General features: G+C 38.5%; 1 protein-coding gene across 1 annotated transcript in view; it reads right to left on the bottom strand.

The window, feature by feature from the left end:
- The window catches only part of LOC124606093 (fatty acid synthase-like), a 66,642-nt gene that overhangs the window by 39,644 nt on the left and 2,813 nt on the right, over positions 1-24,185 (bottom strand). Inside the window, exons 2-3 of the mRNA XM_047138058.1 lie at positions 19,017-19,194; positions 15,931-16,131 (exon numbers count right to left, since the gene is read on the bottom strand). Of these exons, the coding sequence (XP_046994014.1) occupies positions 15,931-16,131; positions 19,017-19,194 (379 nt within the window). The remainder of the gene's footprint in view (positions 1-15,930; positions 16,132-19,016; positions 19,195-24,185) is intronic.

Below are 24,185 nucleotides of genomic sequence, written 5' to 3'. Positions count from 1 at the left end.
TTTAAATATTCTTCAATGGAATAAAAACAGTGATGCTGTAAATATGACTTTAGAGATTTTCCAAATGTATTGACCTCAGTGATAGCTTTTATGTTTTCAGGAAGTTTGTTATAAAGCTTAACTCCCATGTGAAAAGTACCTTTTTGGCACAGTGCTGTGCTGATGTGAGTCATATGTAAGTTCCTGTTTTGTCTGGTAAAGTGCTCATGTATATCACAGTTTTTTTGTAGCCTCTGGTCCTTGCCTATTACATTTAATTTAAAGAACAAAAGGGTTTCCATAATGTATACACACGGTAATTGGGGAATACCAGATTTCTTAAACAGGGGTTTACAAGAGTCTCTAGGCTTGCACCCAAACAAGATTCTAATGGCCCTTTTTTGTAGTTTAAAAGTGCTATTAGCTATTTTAGAGTTTCCCCAGAAGGTGACCCCATATCTAAGACGAGAATGAAAGTACGCATGATATGCATTCAATACTGTTTTCTCACTACAGCATGATTTTAATGAACAAAGAAGATAACATGTTTTGCTCAGTTCTGCATTGAGACATTCAATATGCTTATTCCATCTGATGTTACTCTGCAGCCAAAGTCCTAAGAATTTGGTTTCAGTACTGTTACCAACTGGTTCGTCATTGATAGAGACTGATGGGATCAACATGTCCTTGTTAGGAACATTGTGGAATTTTAGAGCAACGGTTTTCTTACTGTTTATTACAAGCTGATTACTCTGTGCCCAGCTGCTAAGTTGTTTCGTGACCGTGTTTACTGTCTGCTGTAACTGTTCATCGTCGTCTCCTTTTAGTAGAATCGTGGTGTCATCTGCAAATATGATTGATTTGTGTGCATCAATATTTAAGCTTAGATCATTTATGTACAGAAGAAACAGAAGGGGTCCCAATATGGATCCTTGAGGTACACCACATTTTATTTGTTTATAGTCAGATAAGTGATTAGATACAGTTTTCAGTTCAATATTTGTGTGCTTGACGCACACTGCCTGCATACGATTTGTCAGGAAGGAACTGATCCACTTGTTGGACAGACCTCGAATACCATATCTTTCTAGCTTTGATAGCAGAATTTTGTGGTCCACCATGTCAAAAGCTTTTGACAAGTCAATAAAGACTCCTATTGTTTCCTGTTTTTTGTCCATCAAGTTTAGGATGGAATTGATGCACTCATAGACAGCAGTTGTCGTTGACCTCTTATTTCTGAATCCATGTTGTTCATTACATAGGATGCTGTTTTTATTTATAAATTTCATAAGTTTCTCATACATAACTTTTTCCAGTACTTTAGAGATGCAGGAGGAAATTGTGATGGGTCTGTAGTTATTTACATTGTCTTTATCCCCTTTTTTATATACAGGAATAACTTTTGATGTTTTTAACACATCAGGGAAAGTGCCTGCGTGAAGTGAGCAGTCGCATAAATGTGTGAGTACTTCAATTAGGTTTGATGCGCTCTTCTTTAACATTGTTGCAGGTATACCATCAATACCTGCCGATTTTGAATTTTTTAGTCCTTTTATTGCTTTAGCTACTTCATCTTGTGAAACAGAACTGATGTACATTGATCCTCTACATGTACTTATTTTATATTCATTTGCCTGGATGCTCTTAAAGTTTGATTGTAACATATTTTCAGCAACACCTGTGAAAAAGTTGTTAAATATGTTAGCTACTTCTAAGGGGTTTGTTACTTTTTTATTTTTATGTGATAGTGTTATATTTTTCCAAGGTTGCCTGTATTCTCCACATTCTTTTTTTATAACACTCCACATAGCCTTTGATTTATTAGCTGAATTATAAATGATTTCATCATTATGCATTATTTTTGCTGCTTTTATTACTTTTCTTAATATTTTGGAGTATTTTTTATAGTATGCGCGTACTACAGGTGAGGAATTTTTTGAGTTACATATTTCATGAAGTAGTCTTTTCTTCTGGCATGAAACCCTTATTCCCTTTGTGATCCAGCTGTTTGTTCTAGAGTTTCTCTGTATGGTTAATGTTTTCAGTGGGAATGCAAGTTCAAAGAAATGGATTAATGTATCAATGAAAGTGTCGAATTTTTCATTTATATCATTCATTTTGTACACTCCTAGCCATTTTTCTTTCTGTAATAAGTTGTTGAAGTAGTTCACATTATGCTGATTATAGCTTCGATATGCTGTTCTAAAAGACATGTTGTTAATAATACTGCCTTGTACTTTTATGCTTAATATTTGAGCAAGATGATCACTAAAACCTGCATTGAAAATTTTTAGTGAGGTGTTGTGTAAACTCTTCTTTACTAGAAACTGATCAAGAGCTGTTTGACAAGTTTCTGATACTCGGGTAGCTGCTTTTACTTCAGCCTTTAAATTGTAAGACGTTGCAAGGTTCAAAATGGTCTCCCTATTTCCACTATTCGTGAGGAAGTCAATATTGAAGTCACCACAGATTATCAATTCACAATCCATTTTATTTACTTTATTTAGCAATGACTCCATTTTGTTTAAGAAAAGTTCAAAATTCCCGGACGGTGATCGGTAAACTGTAGCAATAACCAGGTTGAACTGACTAATTTTTATAGCTGCAATTTCATAATCCTTTTCGACATTTGCCCTAGTTAAGTCGGGTAGTGTAATAAAATCTACATTATCCTTTGTGTAAATTGCTACCCCACCCTGTTTGCTGTTTTTCCTGCAGTAGTAAGCAGCCAAGACAAATTTGTTTATTTTCGTATTCTGGATTAATTCTGTGTTAAGCCAGTGCTCTGAAATGCATAACACTGAGATATCATTAAGTTCATGTGTTACTAGAACATTAATTTCATCGATCTTATTACGCAGGGTTTGCACATTATGGTGATAAATTTTTAGTTCGGGCATATTCACGATTTGGTAATTGGGAATCATATTTACAGCATCACATACCTCTAGTTTAAATTAGGAACGTCAGCAGCGTTGTATTTTCGTTCTTCTTTCTTGTTTATTTTGTTTTCCTCGCTGTTGGAAGGATGTTCAGGAAGCTGATAAATTGTTCTATCCCTTACAAGTCTTTCTTTGATTATTTCACTAACACGATCACAAACAAATCTTTTCCCATCATAGTTCAAATGCATTCCATGCTTCGTGTGCAGATTTCCATGTAGCTTGCTTATATCCAGTACATCGCACTTAGTGTATTGAGAACGCAGTTTCCTTATTTTAATGTTTGTTTTCTGAATTTCTTTGTTTACACACGAATTATAAATCAGATCATGCCTATGAGGAAGTGTGGCAACTACTGTGTTTCTGCATTTATTGGCTTGTAAAAAATTCTGTAGCGTTTTCACGCAAACCTCTGCTTCATTTTTTGCCACATCGTTTGAACCCATTATACAGACGATAAAGTCATTTTCTTGCATTAATTTCGTCTGAGAGTTAATGTCTACAACATTTTTACATCCCGCTCCCGGTTTCACTACACTAGTCACTGCTATGTCGCGATTTTTCTCACGGAGCATGCTGGATCTATTCCTGCCATGACTGTCTGTTAGTAATAGTACACTACTCTTTTTCCCTGATGATCTGTGTTTGTTGTTGACATTATTTGAAAAAACGCTATTCATTTTCAGTTCACTGTCTTTTTCAAGTTCACGATCATTTGGAGAGTCGTTATCACAGTCACTTGTTTGCAAAACATGATATTTGTTTTTCTCCGAAAATGTGACATTTTTAGCAGACTTTGTTGTTCTTTTTGTAGTTGGAACACTATTTTTGTACGGCACTTTTACCCACTCGGACGATATATTACTTTTGTCTTGCATCACTTCACTTAGTGTTGGCTTCGATCGCAGATCCCGATTTTCTTTCTTGAGTGAGTCAATATCGCTTCTTAAGGAACTGACTATGAATTGTAAGCTAGCAATTCGTTCTTTTAGCGTTGTTATTTCAGTGTTACAATTCTTACAAACACCCTTTTTAACAGCATAACTATAACTATTTCTCAAGTTAGATTCACACACTTCTACACTCGCGGCCATCTTGACTATATATCTATATTGCTCTTCAAATTGTAGCTGGGCCCCTCCATTCCATATACTACACAACAGAATTAAAGGATAATTTTTTTGAAACCTGGTGACTGTCTCCCATAGCATGGTGTATGTTTGAAATTTGGCTCAAAGGTGCTTACAGTCTTCCTCTTAGTTTAGATTAGATTCAGTTGTCATTCCATAGACCCAAAAAGTGAGATTGTTCTTGTGGGTGTGGAACATGTCAGAAAGTATATCATAAAAACATAAAACATTCGAATATAATACTTACTACCCTGATCATTTGTCAGGAGACTGTCGAAACAGGTGAATACAATGCGGTAAACTGGAGCATTTAATATTTACAGAATTAACATGCTGTCAGAATGAAACATTGTTATGCATTATTAATAAATTTATCATACACCAAATACCTAAGCATGACTGTTGTGTCCAAGTGCTGTCAAAACTGAAATCTAACAGGCATTTTTACTTAAGCTAGCTTAACAGTCTCTGTTAAAATATTCATCCATAGAGTAGAAGGAACTGCCTATCAAAAAGTCTTTCAAACTCTGTTTAAACCGTGCTTTTATCATCAAAAGAAGGGGTGAAATGTGGGTAAGAGGGGCTGCGATGACCTTCCCATCATGTGACATGTCCACAGTGGTGTTGAGTAGAATTTGTGGTGAAATTTGGTCCCAGTTAACACATCTTATATGCCACATGAACTTCTGGGTGGCCTTTTCTTCACATGTGTCAACACCTCGCTGCTTGAACTGTCATCGACCCAAAGGGTGACATTGTAGGACAGTACACTTTTGCACCAATGGGAGACAATTATGGAATTTTGAAGCAGTGATCCTTTAATTATGTTATGCATTGTAGTTCCAAAGAAGAATAATTGGTGGCGCCAATGTGGTGACTATCGTCAGCTAATGCCAGAATGACATCTAATCCTCATCCTGTGTCACATATTAAAGACTTTGCTATGCACATTCAAAGTAAGACTGTTTTCTCCACAATTCATCCCTGCTTTTTATGATATACCAACTGCACCATAAGATATGTCTAAAACTGCTATTTGTACTTCATTCTGATGAATTTGTGCAAATGTCATTGAGACAGTGCAGTGCTGCCTAGACTTTCCTGCTCCTCAGAGAGGAAATAACTAGAGATTTAGTGTTCTGTTATTTCTACACTGCTATCCATTTGTAATGTTGCTAGTGAAGCAGATCATGTAGCACAATTACAACACCTATTCACTAGACTACAAGAACATGGCTTAGTGATTAACCCACAAAAAAAGTGTCTTCAGATTGATAAAAGCGATATTGTTAGGATATTTATCAATGCACAAGGAATCCTACCAGCTCAAGATGGAGTGGAAGCTTTTTCTCAGTTTCTCCATCACACTATGATATGATAATTGTGTTGTTTCTTGGGCTTAACTAACTTCTACAGGTGTTTTGTGTCCAAACATCCATTGTTAGTAGCACCTGTCAATGAGATACTAAAACGTTTTGCCTAAATCTGGAGACACACTACAGTGGACTGGTGAAATGAAAGCATCCTTGGTCAAAGTAAAAGCTGCTATTGCAGGGGCTGCATTGTTAGCTCATTCTCTTCCTGATGCACTTCTCTCAGTTAAGGTAGATGCATAATCAGCTGCAACTGGAGCCATGCTACAACAGTGTGTGCAAAATGACTGGCAACCTCTAGCTTTCTTCAGCAAAAATTATCACATTCACAAGAAAACTAGCCAATGTATGATCTATGCAGCATATGGCCAAACTATAGCATTTAGGTACATACTTGATGATAGGCATTTTACACTTCTCACAGACCACAAGCCACACATATTTATTTTCTGTCAGAAGACAGACAAGGCATCACCACACCACTTACAACACTTGGACATCATTGTGTAATTTACTACAGAGATTAAACATGTTGATAATGAGTGGAACGGACCAGCAATGCACTATCTTGCATTGACTCCACCACGAAGGAACTTGAATTGCAGAACTTGCCATTGTCCAGAAAGGAGACAACAAGCTGAAGGCTTGCCTTGAAACATTGTCAGGCTTACAGTTCTGATACATCTGAATGAAATGTACAAATGTAGTCCTTCAATGTGATGCATCAACACCACAAGCATGACAATTCATTATGGCTGATTTTTGCAACCAAGTAATTTCTTCTCTTTGCAGCTTCTCTCATCCAGGAGTAAAGGCTACTGTGTGACTGGTGAAGAAGACATTTATTTGGTCAAACATTGAACAAGATTGTAAGGTATTTGTTCACTAGTGCAATAAATGTTAGCGCAACAAAGTAACTTGGCACATACTGGCTATGCTCGGTACCATCACCCCACTGAGTCAAAGCTATCAGCATGTCCACATTGACATCACTGGATCTTTGCCACCATCAGAGGCAACCAATATTGCCTGACAGCAAATTACCATTCTCTCGTTGGCCTCGAGTCGATCCTATGAAAGACACGATGGTGGCAACTGTAGCCATGACCTTCCCTCAGTGAACTGATCCTGCACTTGTGCAAATGTGTGTCACTACTCACCAGGCCAAGTAGTTCCAGTCTTTTCTCTTTGAAGCACTCTCATCATTGCTCAGCACGAACCATATTCAAACCTGCTGCTAATGGTCTTGTGGAATGGCTTCATTGGCAATTAAAGTCCTCCGTCTAATGCCATGTCACAGAGCACTGGACAGGCAGCTTACTTATTGTTCTACTAGGCCTATGGAAAGCATTCAAAGAAGATCTTGATGCAACAGTGGCTCAATTACTGTATGGGCGGACGCTTCAACTATTGGGAGATTTCTTTACTGACCCTTCAAACAGTATTATTGAAGACAAAGAGTTTGCGCAAAAACATTCTATCCAGCAATCACCTTCGTTCTGTGACTTAAAAGTCATGGAAATAGGTTTCTATGGAGCATGATGCTATTCAAAAATCTCTCCAACCACCATACAATGGTCCATGATTGGTATTAGCACGGCATCAAAACATTCGATGTCAATATCAATGTCTCTTCCCTCATCACAATGTCCTTTGAAAGACCAAAAACTCCTCCATAACTGCCCTTGCCTCCAAGTAAACCACAAGTCACAACAAGTTTTGAGAAACATGTAGTTTCAATCACACATACTGTTGGTACTTGGGCAGGAGTGATGTCAACAGTGATGTGAACAGTGAATCATCTGCTATGTAATTCATGTGTGCAATGTAAACTCTTTGATTCTCTGAACTAAAAACAAAGTATTGATATAGATGTCCTTGGTAGTCTTACAATTATGACCACTCATTGTAATTTACAATTATGTTGTGCGCTTAAATAAATTGTATTTTCATGTAACAGATTATTCCTAGCCATAGTTGGAAAGAAAAGGTCTATCATGGGTACATAGATTAAATTTACTTATACAGGCATTGCATTTTCTACCACCAGATTTCAGGTTTTCCAGACCACCTGTTAGAGAGATTGCACAAATCATTAGGTCACTATAGGGGGTAACTCTTTTGGGTGTGGTGGTATCTCAGCCAAAGTACTAAAATCTTGTGCTGACTTAGTAGCACCACCCTTGGGTTACCTTTGTAATTAGTTGATGTGTCAATGTCTATTTCCTGAAAGATTGAACTATGTAGTGATAACACTTATTTATACTTGTGAAAGTGTATTATAAGCAACTGAGCTCTAGTTGTGAAGACATCTCTTTCCTTCCTATGTTCTCAAAAGAGTTGAAGGTGGCTTACAACAGAATGTTGAACCAACTATCTGAGACCAACTTTTTAATTGTTTCTTTAAATACTTCCATTCTGAGAAACCAAAATATGATTTCTGAACTCAGTTCTAGCAGAACTAAACAAGAAATATTAAAAATAGCCAAAAGCTTTGATTAGGTAGAGCTTAAAATTCTACTAGCGAAATTGAAATTGTATGGTATTAAATGTCTTCCATTGCATGAATAGTTGTTACCTCGACAACAGAAAACAGAGGGTCCCATCAGAAAGTTACATGATGAGTATAAGATTAAATTCAGAGTGGGGGAAAAATTAAATATGGTGCACAGCAAAGTTCCTGACACACATAAATGATTTAGCCAGAACATTTGAGAACTCTTCAAAAACTGTAATGTTTGCCAATGAAAAGTGTATTGAAAAAGGGCCTGAACACATCAGTACCAGACTCAGACAGGAGAATACTAGAACATGCTCACAACAGGTTCACAGCAAATAGCCTAATACTTACCCTTACAAAAACTCATACTACACAACACCAAACAAACATAATGGCTTACAGTAAAAGTAGGAGAGATTAGTCGGCATATTCTAGATGAGTGAAATTCTTGGCATCCAGATGGATACTAATCATGCTGGAAGCAGAATCAAAATGTTCATTTCCATCTGCATTGTGCTTAGAAGTCTCTCTCATTCACTGTGTTGGCCTGCAGGCAGGACTACTAGCATCCTTTCGCTCATTATTCTCCTTATACATAATATTCAGGAGCAATGCTGCTAAGATGTAAAAAGTATTTGTTCTACAGAAGCATGAAATAACAATACTGAATGAAGTTGATAACTGAACATCTTCTAGAAATTTCTTCAGGGACCTAGGGATAGTTACACTTACGTTCAGATACATATACTCCCTAACTGAATTTGTCCTTAATAACAATAGTGAATTAGGATGAAATTCTGTAATACATATTGTGCATCATCAGAGTTTAGAATCGTCTTTTATTCTCTGATTAAAAGCCTTTAACAGTTTGCTCAAGACATGAAGTAGGGAACAGAAAATCCTCAAATATTAAAAAATGAAGTAAAAGGACAAACACTTCATCAGCCACTCCTACAACATACCAGAAATATCACTCAGACCCTAGGATGAGAAGGAAGCGCCTGTTGTAAGTAGGTATGTGTGTGTGTGTGTGTGTGTGTGTGTGTGTGTGTGTGTGTGTGTGTGTGTGTGTGTGTGTGTGTGTTTGTGAGTGAGTGAGTGTGTGTGTGTGTGGGTGGGTGGTAATTTATCAGCAAGTTGGTCAAGTTGCAAATGATTCAAGCCATTCTCTGTACCACACAGCATTGGCTGCATTGATCTTACTGTAGAAAGAACCTTATGGTAATAAATATAGTGACAAAAGGCTGGTGAGAGTGACCAGCATTCTGCTTAGGGCTATAGAGATCAAACCCAATCACTTATAGCTTAGCTGCCTGGGGCACTATTCAATACCAGTCTGGGAGCATTTTGAATGGATGTAGAAAGCATTTCCTTCATTCCTGCTATTGCTTTGAAGAGTGTGCTTTACAACAGGGCTTGGGTATTGTCAGCATGAGGTAAAGGAGAAATATCTCCTCCAGGCAGTGCAACATTGTGTGTTTTAGGTAAAAAATGCACTCAATTTATAATATAATCCCCCTTTAAGGTCAATATAATTTCTCATAAGTAGATTCCAACTCCGAAGTGTGATTCAGAATGTCTTCAAAATACTCACTACAATGAGGCACCAAACATTAGTGGTTCTAAACTATGTAGTGAAATGCCACAATCCACTATACAGGTCAATACAATGTTTACAAACTTTTAGTTGACCTGGTCTTCATTTGCAAGTATAGTTTGAGTTATTAGATCTACTCATGTTACAACTATGTCTGCCTAATTGCCTCTATTGAGGTGCAATGACACACAAATAAGAAAGCAAATTAGTTATATATAAATGAAATAATCCACAGATAAGTAGAACAGATTTAGTTGCTCTGAGTTATTAAGTACAGAATACTTAGTTTTTATGATTCATTTCAATAAAGTTATTTGCAAAATTTCTATGTAAATCCACTGAATACTCTCATAACTGTATGTTTTTCCACAATGTAGTTCTCAACAGAATTGGATCACCTAATATGGCCTCTCAACAATGTAGTTATTACAGAAGCCACAAAATTGTTATTGTTGTGGTCTTCAATCAAAAGACTGGTTTGATGCAGCACTCCAAGCTCATCTATCCTGTGCAAGCCTCTTCATCTCTGGAAACTACTGCATCATATATACATCTGAACCTGGTTTCTGTATTCATACCTGGGACTTCCCCTACAATTCTTACCCCCCCCCCCCCCCCCCCCCCCAACTTCTTTCCATTAGCAATCTGACAATTCCTTAAGAGTCAAAATGTATCCTACAACCAATCTCTTCTGATCTTTAGTTTCTTCTGTGCCACTATATTTCAAAAGCATCTACTCTAATATTATTTGAACTGCTTGTTATCAATGTTTCACTTCTGCTCAGATATACGCTCCACACAAATATCACCAGAAAATACTTCCTAATGCTTAAATGTATACAAAATGTTAACAGATTACTCTTTTTCAGAACTGTTTTTCTTGCTATAACCAGCCTACATTTTATATCATCTCTACTCAAGTCATCATCAGTTATTTTGCTACTAAAATAGAAAAACTCATCTACAGTAGAACCTCGATTAACGAGCACCTCCCATAATGTGTAATTCGCATAATGAACAAAATAAGTTGTAAAAAAAATGACTTGCTTAATGAGCAACATTTTGCGTTATGAGTGATTATGATTTAGTGTGGCATCACTACCTGTTCATGCCCGGCAGGGGAAATGTTAAATAATATGGACACCTTTGATTGATGGCAACAGCATATGAACAATGTTTTTAGTACATGCTCCAGCCTGAGTTTAGCACTGCGTCTGCTACTATCTTAGTGCAGCTAGTGATCAAATATTTTTCTAAACGTGTGTTCACACAGTGTTTCTTTCTGTGCATATTTTACTAACCTTCATAGAAATGTCCCAAAGATAAAGCCGCAAGAAGACAAGCATAAGAGAAAGAATATGACCTTAGAAATAAAATCACTGAAAAACGTGATTGCGGTGTGAGTGTTGCTGATTTAGCACAGCATACAATCAGTCTAAATCAACTATTTGCATTATCCTCAAGGACAAGGACTAGAGTAAGGAGACAGGTGCTTCAAAGGAAGTGATGTCAAATGGTGGCTCCGTATATGGATAAGCGAAAAGCATTTGCAAGGTGACACTATTAATGAAAACATCATTTGCATGAAGGTGAGAATGACTTTTGCTGATCTAGTTAAGAAGACACCAGGATGATCAGCAGCCAAAGAAGTGTTTATGGGAAGCTGTGGGTGGTTCAAGAAGTTTAAGAGGAGAATCGGCAATCACATTGCTGTGATGCATGGCAAAGCAGCCAGCTCTGACACAAAGGCAGCAAAGAACTTCATCAGCAACTTCAAGATGTTGTAGATTCTGAGGGTTATCTGCCACAACAAGTTTTTAATTGTGATGAGACAGCTCTATTCAGGAAAAAGATGCTGAAGTGTACCTTTATAACAGCAGAAGAGAAAGCATTGCCCAGTCACAAGCCAATAAAAGACTGTCTCACACTGCTATTCTGTGCCAATCCAAGCGGCGATTTGAAAACTAAATGCTTGTTGACCATTCAGAAACTCTATGGATCTTCAAGAGGTGTAAAGTCTAGAAGAACAAGTTTAATGTGATACGGAGGTCCAGCTACAAGACTTGGGTGACACATGATCTTTTTAGTGATCACATCAATGAACTGTTTGATCCTTCAATAAAAAAATATTTGCTTCACATTTATGTGCCACTCCACGTCTTGCTTGTTATGGATGAGGCTCCTGCCCATTCCCCAGGCCTACAAGATCACCTCCTTAAAGAATTTCAATCAATCAAGATCCAATTTCTGCTGCCAAACACCACTCCTTTACTCCAGCTTATGGACCAGCAGATTATTTCTAACTTAAAGAAGCTCTACACTAAAGCACTCTTTGGGCATTGCTTTGAGTTGATTGAAGCTACCAATATCACTCCCAGAGAGTTCCAGAAATATCACTTCAAAATCGTCGCCTGCATCAGGATGATCAAAAACGTATGAGAAGGAGTTACCAAGAGAACTCTCACTTCTGCTTGAAAGAAGCTTTGGCTAGAGCGTGTTGATGCTGAGGCATTTGAGTCAGTACCTGTGGAGCCTGTAGTCAATGAGATTGTGTCTTTGGCCAAGAGCATGGAACTAGAAGTGGATAACAATGATATCGATGAGCTTATGGAAGATCACAGCCAAGAAATGATGACCAAAGAGCTTATGGAGTTGCAGTGTGTTTCACAGCAGGAAGTTAGGGAGAGGAGTTCCTCAGAGGAGGAGTTGGAGGAGGCAGTAACAGCTAAGCATCAGTCTTCTGGCACAATAAGAGTAATGCTGAAACCATGGGAATTGGTTGCACTGTACACTGAACATCATTACATTAATAAAGCAGTGGTTACACGCACTACAAATTTATCTGACAATAATGATGTGTGTCATTTTTGCCAAGTGTTCAAGCATTGGAAGAAACAAATGACTATAGATAGCTTCCTAGTAAAAAAGAATTAGTTATGTATCACGAATAATAAAGTACATAATATTGTATGTATAATTTTCCTTGAATAAATGGCATGAATAAGATAAAATTTTTAGTACTTTTTCTGCATGAAATGCATTATCGTATTTTGTATTACATAATTTATATGGGATAAACTGTTTCAGTTAATGAGTTTTCACATTATGAGTAAGATTCTGGAATGAATTATGCCTGGTGCGCAAAGCTCCACAGTATTAATTTTAGTGTCTCATTTCCTTATCCAATTTGCTCAGCATCACCAGATTTGATTCGACTACATTCTATTACTTTTAATTTATTTGTGTCACACACACTTGTGCACCTACAGTATGCAGCTGGACACAATGCAGACCACCAGATGAACTGAAATCTTGGCACTGTGTGTCCAGTTTGCACAATGTAGAATTACAGTGCCACTGGCATCCCTCATAGTTTTATTTCTTTTCCCTAAACTTTCATTCCCTTTCTAAATTTCTTCTTGGTTTCATTTGTTGCTTGCTTAATATACAGATTAAATAATATTGGGGATGGGTTACAAATCTGTCTCACTTCTTTCTCATACACTACCTCCCTTTCAAGTTATTGTGTCTTATAACTGCTGTATGGTATCTGCACAATTTTTAAATAATCTTTCACTCCCAATACTTTATTCCCATTACCTTCAGAATTTCAGAGTGCATTCCAGCAATACTGTATAATGCTTTATCTAGACCTATAAATATAGGTTTTCTTTTATTTAATCTAACTTCTAAGATAAGTCATAGGGTCAATATGGTCTCACTTGTTCCTACATATCTCTGTCACTCAAACTGATCTTTACACGAGATTGGCCTCTATCAGTTTTTCCATTCTTCTAAAAATAAACCCTGTCATTATTGTGCAACCATATCTTATTAATTTGATGGTTCATTACTATTCATACTTGTCAGAATCTGCCTTCTTTGAAATTGGAATTATTCCGTTCTTCTTGAAATATGTGCCTGTGCGTCATTATAACGCTCCACTAACTTAAGATGAACTTTCATAATCCAAAACAAAGAATTTTATGATAGCATGATATTAAAATGCATATATTTGAACAAAACACACAGAAAATAACTACCATTACTTTCAAAAGCTTAATAAACAAAAGTATTCTACAGACAAAACTGACAACTGATATACACTGAAGAGCCAAAGAAACTGGTATAACTGCCTAATATCATATAGGGCCCCCATGAGCAAGTAGAAGTTCTGCAACATGATGTGACACCATGAATCCTGCAGGCCTGTCCATAAGCCTGTAAGAGTATGAGAGACTGGAGATCTCTTCTGAACAGCACATTGCAAGGCATCCCACATATGCTCAATAATGTTCATGCCTGGGGAGTTTGGTGGCCAGTGGAAGTGTTTAAACTCAGAAGGGTTTTCCTGGAGACACTCTGTAGCAATTCTGCAAGTGTGAGGTGGTGCATTGGAATTGCCCAAGTCCATCGGAATGCACAATGGACATAACTGGATGCAGGTGATCAAACATGATGCTTACGTACATGCCACCTATCAGAGTCAAATCTAGATATATCAGGGATCCCATATCATCCAACTGCACACGCCCCACCCCATTATAGAGCCTCAACCAGGTTTTGTAGTCGCCTGCTAACATGCAGGGTCTGTGGATTCATGAGGCTGTGTCCATACCCATACACATCCATCCCCTCGATAAAATCTGAAACAAGATTTGTCTGACCAGGCAACATGTTTCCAGTCATCAACAGTCCAATGTTAGTGTTGACAGGCCCAGGTGAGGCATAAAGCTTTGTGCTGTGCAGTCATCAAGGGTACACGAGTGGGTCCCGGAAGCCCATATCAACAATGTTTCATTGAATGGTTCACATGCTGACACTTGTTGATGGCCCAGCATTGAAATCTACAACAATTTGCAGAAGGGTTGCACTTCCGTCCCATTGGACAATTCTCTTCAGTCATAGTTGGTCCTGTTCTTGCAGAATCTTTTTGTGGCCACAGCAATTTCAGAGATTTGATGTTTTACTGGTTTCTGATATACATGGCACACTCGTAAAATGGTCATATGGGAAAAATTCCCATTTCATCGTTACCTTAGAGATACTGTGTCCCATTGCTCGTGCACTGACATAACATCATGTTGAAACTCACTTAAATCTTGATAACCTACCATTGAAGCAGCAGTAATTGATCTAACAACTGCACCACACTCTCTCTCTGTTGGTCTATCATGGCAAGGAGACATCAGTTGGTAAGTAATTTTCAGTCTCAATAAACTTCACCAACAGCTGTACACTTTAAAATATTTTATTTTATTCTGAGAGCAGCCAGTATTGGCATTTCATTTTTCCCTCTTCAGGCCCCACATACTTTTACACAATTAACAACACTGGTTGTATAGTGCCATGTCTTCACATGAAGCAACTGTAAAATGACTGGAATTTACAATATCCAGTGATTTATGGCGCTACGCGACAAGTTTGTTTATTTGGTTAAAAGCATATGGGGCCTGAAGATGACAAAATGAAATATTTGCTTTTAGAATAAAATAAAATATCTTAAAAGTATGCAGCTGTTGGTGACATTTATTGAAAAAAAAGTGTCAGACACTTGTTGTCTTTTATACGCATTGCCGAACACAGCACCATATTCTGCCTGTTTCCATATCTCTGTATTTGACTATGCATGCCTATATCAGTTTCTCTGGCACTTCTGTATGTATTACAGTAGAACATTTGTGATTGCAACATAAAGAGAATTTCACTGATATACATGTCATTCCTATAGAAAACAGAGAAATTTTATCCTTACCCTCCACTAAACTTTTTATGGCACTGACAGAGTAGCAGCCATTATGAACACAGAAAACCTAAGAACTAATTTAACAGTGATGGCAATAGAAGATTCAATAGAGATACAGGGTTAGGATGGTTACATTGATGTAGAAAGAATGACAAGGAAATGGGTTGAGTAGGAATCTGCATACAGTAAGTGAGTAATGAAAAACTGCGCTGCATTGACTATGTACAGACAATAAATTCTGCATTTTAAAAATATGGAAATGGAAAGAAATTTATGAAGTAACCACTTGGTATGAAAATGAACACTTAGTAGATTGGTACTAATGAATCGTTCTCTTATAAATAGAAACTATCAGTCACCCTTTGGGAAATAAATTTTATCGCATTCTGAAATTAGTGAACTGCATAAAAACGGATAAGCTCCTACATAATCTGACTACAGACTGAGAACTGAGGTACCCATGACAAAAGTATAACTTGTTTAAACATTAGTGTGGAATGAACAGGAAAGGGAAATTAAATAGCAAGTTAGAGAATTAGTTTCCTTAAAAAATCAATTTTTATGAAGCACACATTTAACATGGATTAATAACTTGGGAATGCAATTCCCCTCCCTTTGTATCAGTTATACAGTGAATTTTCTCATAACAACAACAATACACACCTGCTTCATCAAAACTGCTGCAACTGCCTCGTTGACTTATTGCATTGACGAGCTGTAGCATTGATGAATAAAGAGGGTTAAGTAGCAGGCTAGAGCCCACAACCACTGCTGCATCACATGATCCATTGTAAATGCTGGAGGTAGCTTTTTCTAGTGCATAGGCACTGGATGAGCAGGCAGTATCAAGTATTATGGATGGACCTGTACGAGAGAACATAAAAGAATTGTGACTATTTTGAACCATAATATGAACTTTTGGACATTTTAAAATTGAATTAATGAGGAAAGGTGAGGACAGACATAATATTATTTCCATAAGGACTGAATTAGTCTAATATACTCAAAATGCTAGTTAAACTCTTAAAAAAGCCACAGCACTGCATTGAAGTTTGAATATTTCTTGCCTTTTCAATTTGTCACACATTCACGTCTCAAAACAAAGTTATGGAATCAGAACACAGAGTTAGTAAGATCCAGGATCAGTATTTGAAAGACGCAAATAGAAATGCCTGTCAAGCTATTCTGGTACCAGTTGTTCACAATTTCCTTAAATTACTTCAGGTGAAAGACACAGCTGATTATTTATATTGTCTTTATCTTAATAAACTAGCTAAATAAAAATAATGTTAACAATAGAAATATAATAATGAATTACAAAAATATCAGCTCACAGCTGTGCTCTGAAACATCACTTCATTGTTCATAATATTACAAACATTAAACTCAAAATACACTAGAAAACGACAAGTGGTGAATGCTTTTGTACCAAGCAATATTAACATATCATAGAATATTTTTGAAAGTTTTAAAGGTGGCACCACGCCATGTTATGCCATTAGCAACAGTTAATGGCATTCCAATTGTACTACTTTATGATTCACAGTCCTTGGTCTCAATTATTAATCAGCCTACCTATCTCTGACTGGGATCTCCACTAAGCTGGGGACCTACATTCAGCATGAAATTCCAGTATTAGGCCATTAGTTCTGGAATTAATGTGCAGGGAAGTAACCAGAACCCTTACTTTCTTGTAGAGGCCACACCCTGAGTGGAAAATACTTTTGGATTTTTGGATTTGAAGCTTATACAGCATTTGGGTTTTCTGCCCAACACTCTGTTCAAGCAATTCACAATGCCATCCTTTGAGCAGAGATGAAGTCTTCGTCTCTTCATGATGCTCTGATACTTACTCCAGACCTGTTTACGCCACATCAATAGAGTTGGCAGAAATTCTTCAAAGGCCACCTGACATCTTTAGCACTGAAGAATGAAGTTAAAGAAGAGCTTGATTACTTAGAGGGATTACAAGTGCTGTCCAGATGCCTTATAGCAGATGAGCATCATTTCTAGTCATCATTTTCAAACCAGGTAATGATTTCTGCCTTTGTAGGGATTTCAAAAGCAGTAAATGCTTGGTCAACTGTGGACTCATACTCCCTTTGTGTCCTGATTAATTATTTTCAAAATCAGTAAGAGGTAACTATTTCTGAAGGATTATTTTTTGGAAGCTTATTTTCAGCTCCTTACAGATGAGGCTTCTAAAGTCATTCTGATACTAAATCTTACAAATAATTCTACAGCAAACTATTGCCAAGATTCAACAATGCAACAATTAATTATCTGGATGATCTAGTAGAGGCAGGAGCATATATCAAAGCTTTGCAAAGTATTTTCAGTTATTTTGTAATCCGGGTTAAAGTGTGACTTGTCAAAATGCTCCTTCTTTCAGTCTTCTATTAAGTATATAGGATATACCATTAGCCTGAAAGCCATTAAACTGATGTCAAAGAAAGTGGCAACCATTTCTCATATTCCAGTGCCCAAGAATGTAAAGGATCCGCAGGTTCTTATGGACAAGTTTACATACTATGCCTGATTTATTCCCCAAATTTTGGTTACAGCTCATCCACTGAATCAACCATGGAGAAAGGGGGTCCCTTCCTTGTGGTCCACAGATTTTCAACAAAGAATTTTGTAAGCTGAAGTGAAGTCTCCTAATTGCACCATACCTAACAATGTTTTAGCCATGGATGCCTCACCATACAGCATCAGGACCATTCTACTGCATAATTACCCAGATGGTCAGGAAAGGCCTATCATGTTTGCCTCTAAGATGCCAACCACAGCATACAAAGCTCATTCACAGAAAGAGTAGTGACAATTACACAAGGGGCAGTGAAATGAATACTGAACACCCGCCACAACAGGACCACAGAATGGCTCCATTCAAAAGTAATCATCATATTCGTTAAGACATTTATCACACTAGTAGATGAGACCATCAGTTCCTGTTTCATATAATGCTGTCAACTGCTGACAGACCCTCAAATGCACCTGCTCTTCCACTTCCTCATCTAACTAAAACCAACATTCACACATCTTTCTTCAGGTCACCAACGATGCAAAAATGACAGGGTGAAAGATCTTGGCTGTATGGAGGATTTTGATGTTGTTTCCCAACCAAATCACTGATGCATTAGCCTTCATCTGATTGGCAGTGTAGGAATGAGCATTATCATGCAACAGGATGATTCCATCGAACAGCATTCTGACAGCCCAAGGGCAAACACCAAAGCCAACAGTGGAAACATCCTGTATCTCCCCTGCCAAAGAAATCCAAAGCTGTAACTCTTCAGGTTTTCCCGGTGAGATCTTGACATGTGGAATAATTGGGTCTACTGCCGGATGTTTGTGTCACTCTGGAACAATATTTCGGCCATGTAACTCATTGCTTTCTTCAGGTGCTACCTGAGACTGCCGTATTGGAGGATCTTGTCCAGTATTTATGCTCAGAGGCCGCTGGGTGCTCTCTTTTCAGTCCGCGCCTGCCTGGTGCTGCTTGTAATGTGTTGTCTCTTCCCTGGTGCTCCATCGGATGTCTGCGCCCTACTTGGTCGCCATCTGTGGCAGCTCTCTGAGGCCCGTCCTGTGTTGTGATCTGCGCCTGCCAGGTGCTACTCCTGAGGTTTTGGCCACTCCTTGGTGCTCCCATGGACGTCCGCGCCCGGCTCATCCACTATCTATGGTCGTGGCACCTGTCTGGGGCCGGACCTGCATTTGGCGTTCTGTTCGTGGTCCGCGCCCACTTGGCGCTGCTCCTGAGGTGTTGGCACTTCCCTGGTGCTCCGACGGACATCCAAGTCCACCTCGCCCACCATCTGCAGTTGTGGCAGTAGTCTGAGTCCCGTCTTGCATCAGGGGGCTCTGTTCACGGTCCGCGCCTGCCTGGACAAGATCCTCTAATACAGCAGTGTCAGGTAGCTCCTGAAAAACGCAATGAGTTATGTGGCCAAAATATTGTGCCAGAGCGACACAAACATCTGGCAGTAGACCCGATTATTCCACATGTCAAATCCAAAGCTGTTCACACAATTTCCGGTAATGTCAGAATGACCTCCTTCTTTGATTTCAGGGGACCTCTGCTGGTTGACTCTCTCAAACATAGAACCATAATCAATGTGCAGATTATGAAAATACTTTGTCAGGGTCTATGTCTATACACTCCTTCCAAGGTGCAAATACATTTTTTCCATGATAAGTGACAGTATATTTTCCCTTGGACTATAAAAATATCAATTCTTTGAATGATAAAGGTTTTCTGCACCAGCTTGGAACATTATACACCAGCGCTGAACGTCATAGAATGAAAAAACTTGGCAAAATAAAGCTTTGGGAAGATCTGTGATATGTGGAAACATTTACACTGTGTGTTTTCATATTATGATACACTGCATATTTTGTTCTCATATTATGGAAGTATAGATTCGAAACAGCATTTTAGTTTCTGAAGCATTGAAATCAAGATTGAAATGGGCTTTTGTAAACCAGTCATAGCTAATGTCACATCATGTCACATCATCAGCCAATGACAGCAGATATTCAGAGCATAGGACACATGACGTTGTAAGCCAGCAGCAACATCACTGTTAAGAAGTAGTATGAACACACAAATATGAAAAGTTAATGGTTGAAATTAATGTATATAGTGTAGTTACAAGAAAAGTTAAGCTTTCACATATAATATCGGTCTTAAAGATTAATAAGCCACAAGAAAAGTTATGATTTCCGTATAATATTGGTCTTTTTTTTTACGTGTGTTACACTTTAAGATACATCACACAAATGTGCCAGTAAAATTTTAAATAATGACATTAATATCTGGTCTTCTGAGCTTGAAATTCTTCTGAGTGGCTAGTCGTCAATGTGTTAAGTTATAACTGAGAGTCAAACACTCTGTGATTTAAGAAATTCGTTGAACATTTACACACGTAATATAATTCATGTTGTGTAAAAGAAAATTTACTTTGTTGCTAACACTTTTCAAAGCACCATTCGCAATATGTCGCTGCGACCTATTATAAATAGCTTCATTTCAGCAGTTGCCAGAGGTGCCAGGAAACAGGTGTTACTGCATGTGGGCACCTATGATGACATAAGAAGCCCATATGTTCGTACATACATAGTATTAAGAGATCTTACATGACATCATAAAAGAAGTAAGACACTACAAGAGCAGTGGAAATTTGTACACCATACTAAAATGCATAATTTGGCTTGAAGTGCCCATTCATATGTCCAGATTCACAATGAAGTAGGCCCAATCTGATATTAAGATTTCATTGCGGTTTTCAGGATGCAAATTTTCTTGGAGTACCAGTACTGTATTATCTCATGGTTGGTCCTTTATTATGGCAGAAGATGAAAATGTGCTCCTGAAATTCAGTGAACAGTTGAAACTAGCCAATAGTGCAGAATGAAACACTTTGTTTCTAATACATTGACTGCCTCTAGGGAAAAGTCTAATAGAAGCCACATTTATTTAGCAAACTGACAAAGATAACTTAATTGTTCTGCAAGGCAACTGACTGCCAAAAATGTGGAAATAAAATGAAATCAGAAAACTGAAACTAATGACATATGTTAGCCTTCCACAATTATGTCAATGTATTTTAATTCACTTGACAGCTCCCACCCAAAGAAATCTGTTTTGTTTTCATTTCATGTGAGAAGTGTAAATGAAAAGGAATCGGCAAAATCATTAAATGTAAACACAACTTACATGGAAATTAACCCCCTTCCCACTACAAGCTCTGGTTGCTTGTTGCTAATGCTGATACAGCTAACAGCCACACTTCAAGCAGGCAGAAGCGGGAGAAGCTACTGCCCATATGCAACTCAACTGCACATGCACATGAGCCCATGGGAAACTGCTCAAACAAACAAGGTAAACAGTTGTGATGTCACATTTGTCAGCAGCAGTTTATTGTTATGAAGTATTTCGTAGTCTTTGTCCTAAGGCCTTTGACACATTTTGCTGTTTATCAGTTCTTACCAGTCAAAACTACAAAAATTTTACTGAAGTCTGAAACAATGAAAAATTGGTGGAATTCTAAAAAATTCCCAGGTTTCTCCTGGTTTTCTCCCAGATGAAAAAAATTCCTGGGTTTTTCCCAGATGTCCCAGAGCGTATGCACATTGTTTGTGGAATCTGTGACATGTTACAAAGTCAAAACACTCAGGGATGTTGTCAGGTGGAATAATCTTGTTTGACTGGAAAACAATACAATGTCCTGCTTATAGCCTAGATCTTCCACTGTGTGATTTTCACATCTTTGGTGACCTGAAGGAGACATGTATGGACATCCTCTATACACCAGGATCTTTCACTACATGATTTCCTTATCTTTGGTGACATGAAGAAAGACATGTGTGGATAACGGTTTCAGTCAGATTAGAAAGAGTAAGAGTGGGTGCAGTTGTAGGTCTGTCAGTGAAACAGGAATTGATCATCTCATTTCCTAGTGGGATAAATGTCTGAATGCATGTGGTGATTACTTTTGAATGGAAATATTCCATGATGCAGTTGTGGCAGGTGTGAAGTTTTCATTTTACTGCCTCTTATATTTGGTATCCAGAAATTCTGCATTTTCTTGTACAACAATAAATTTCATCTGGTAACAGATCATAAACAGTTTTGTCCATAGTTGACCCTAAGTCAAAGTTGTCTGAACAAACATCTCAGAGAAGACAACACTGGGCTCTTTTCTTATCAAATTACTAATATTCCATTTACCATTGTACATCAGCTCTGCATGTGTATGCCCAAGCTACACCCAAGTTACCTGTGAAGACCACATGAAAATTCGTTTAGTAATTTTGGAGAAGCATGTTAAAAGAGACAGACAGACCTGACAGTTTTACGGATTTATTATTCTATACATTAGCACAATCAGTGTAAGAGTTTCATATCACTTCCAGAGATGTCACAGCAGCCACTCATAGGGATCCACTCTTGAGACAGGTTTGCTAGTTTGCACAAACCAGCTGGCCACGTGCCCTTCCTTTGGCAACCACCACGAAAATTTGTTGATTCTTTTTTCTCAATGCCATAACCTCCATCTATTCAAACATGTCCTACTGTTGAATCTGTTGAATCAGGATGACCACCAGTGTCAAGAAGTAATTCCTGAGGTCCTCACTTCCATACACTGCAACTCCTGCATCAATCACATTGGGGCATTTCCAGAATGAAGAATCTTGGCCAACGATATGTGTATTGGCCACTTACAGATGGGGATATTGCATGAGTGGCTCAGAAACATCAGGGCTGTCAGTCACAGCAACTGGCACCACCACAAACCTACCAGCTGTGGCCTACACACCCGGCCAGTTGTAGGAATGGGTGCACGCACATTCTATGTGGCTGTTCTGTGGGGCCACATGGTCGATTTCATCAGATGGGTATTCTCATTTCCCATGTGCAAGTCAATACCACTAAGCCCCTCACAACTATTTTTTCTATAGGGGAGCCCCATGAATAATGGTCTACAGTTTATGTCTGTGAGTTATTAATGTGTGTGTGGGGTTTTTTTTTTTTTTTTTTTTTTTTTTTTTTTACCATGAATAGAATTGAGCATGTTATCACACTTATGTTTCACCCTGCTCTAATGGCATGCCAGAAAGTTTCATGGAAATGTTTAAGATGTGGATGGAAAATATCTTGACGTCCACTACTATTGATTGCGCACTGGTCTCCTTTTTGCCTTGCACTGGGCAACTCCAATGCAAGATTAAAGCCCACAAGAGCTTTTCTATGGATGCCCACATTTTTCCTTGTTAGATTTGCTGCAGCCTCCATCACTGCAAGAAGAGGAAGGAACAAATTTTAAAGTGGGTGTCCCCATCTGGGCAAGCACATTCAGACATACACTCGGCTGGATATGTCGCCCTATCTTCACCATTGGACTGTCAGCCAGTCTTGGTGTTTTTAGGAAATTTATGGTGAGGTCTTATGGGACCAGACTATTTAGGTCATTGGTCCCTAAGACTACACACTACTTAATCTAATTTAAACTAACTTACACTATGGACAACACACACACCCATGCCCGAGGGAGGACTCGAACCTCCGACGGGGGGAGCCGCATGGACCGTGACAAGCTGCCTCAGACCACATGGGTACCCTGCACGGCAGTCTTGGTGTCCAAATCTCGATGTATCCTTCACAAGCACCAGAACCAGCTCCATTTGTGCTTTATGGGACAAGCTCCATCTCCAAGCCAGCCACATCAGAGAGGCAGCCTACATTACCCACTCCAAGGACTGACAAAAGCAGACATAGTGTCCAGTTCTGAGGTGACATCCCAGGCAATGGACACTTGGCATTCCCACTTAATCCAGTTGTAGTATGTCACCTCTGGTAATCTGGACCCAGATGGCATACAGGAGGATCTCTAGTCTGCACAGGGTCTGATGCCAGTCTCACAACCCAGTCATGAACCAGAAGCAAAATGCAAGTCTGAGACACCACTGCTGCTTGCACACCTGGTACTGGACCGCTCATCAACCTCTTGCAACATCAGGAGCCACACCCAAGCCTCCACAGCAGGCAGTGTTACACACATCCTGTTCTCCCTCACACTGGCCAGGGGGAGGGGGGAATCTTGTAATACTGGTGGACATATCAATGGATCAGTTGATATAACTATGCATACAGCCAGCAAGATCACTAGCTGTGATGTGGAGTTATATGTCCACCATCATCAGGTCACATGGTTACACAACAGTAGTAGCAATGGATATCAAGGTCTCACTTGCCACAAGTCACTGATGTGTACTATCTGCTCTCTGGTAGATTTATTTACTATGACCTTGAATTACTTGGCTATTTTCTTGATATTTTGCTGCACTGTCATAACGGATATGTGTTTGTCATACATCTTGCATTAACTTCTGTGGCTATTTTACAAGTTGCT

Source organism: Schistocerca americana, chromosome 3 (assembly GCF_021461395.2).
Source record: "Schistocerca americana isolate TAMUIC-IGC-003095 chromosome 3, iqSchAmer2.1, whole genome shotgun sequence".
In the NCBI taxonomy this organism is placed as follows: domain Eukaryota; kingdom Metazoa; phylum Arthropoda; class Insecta; order Orthoptera; family Acrididae; genus Schistocerca; species Schistocerca americana.
Note: the sequence above shows the minus strand (reverse complement) of the source record. Positions and strands in the feature narration are given on the sequence as shown.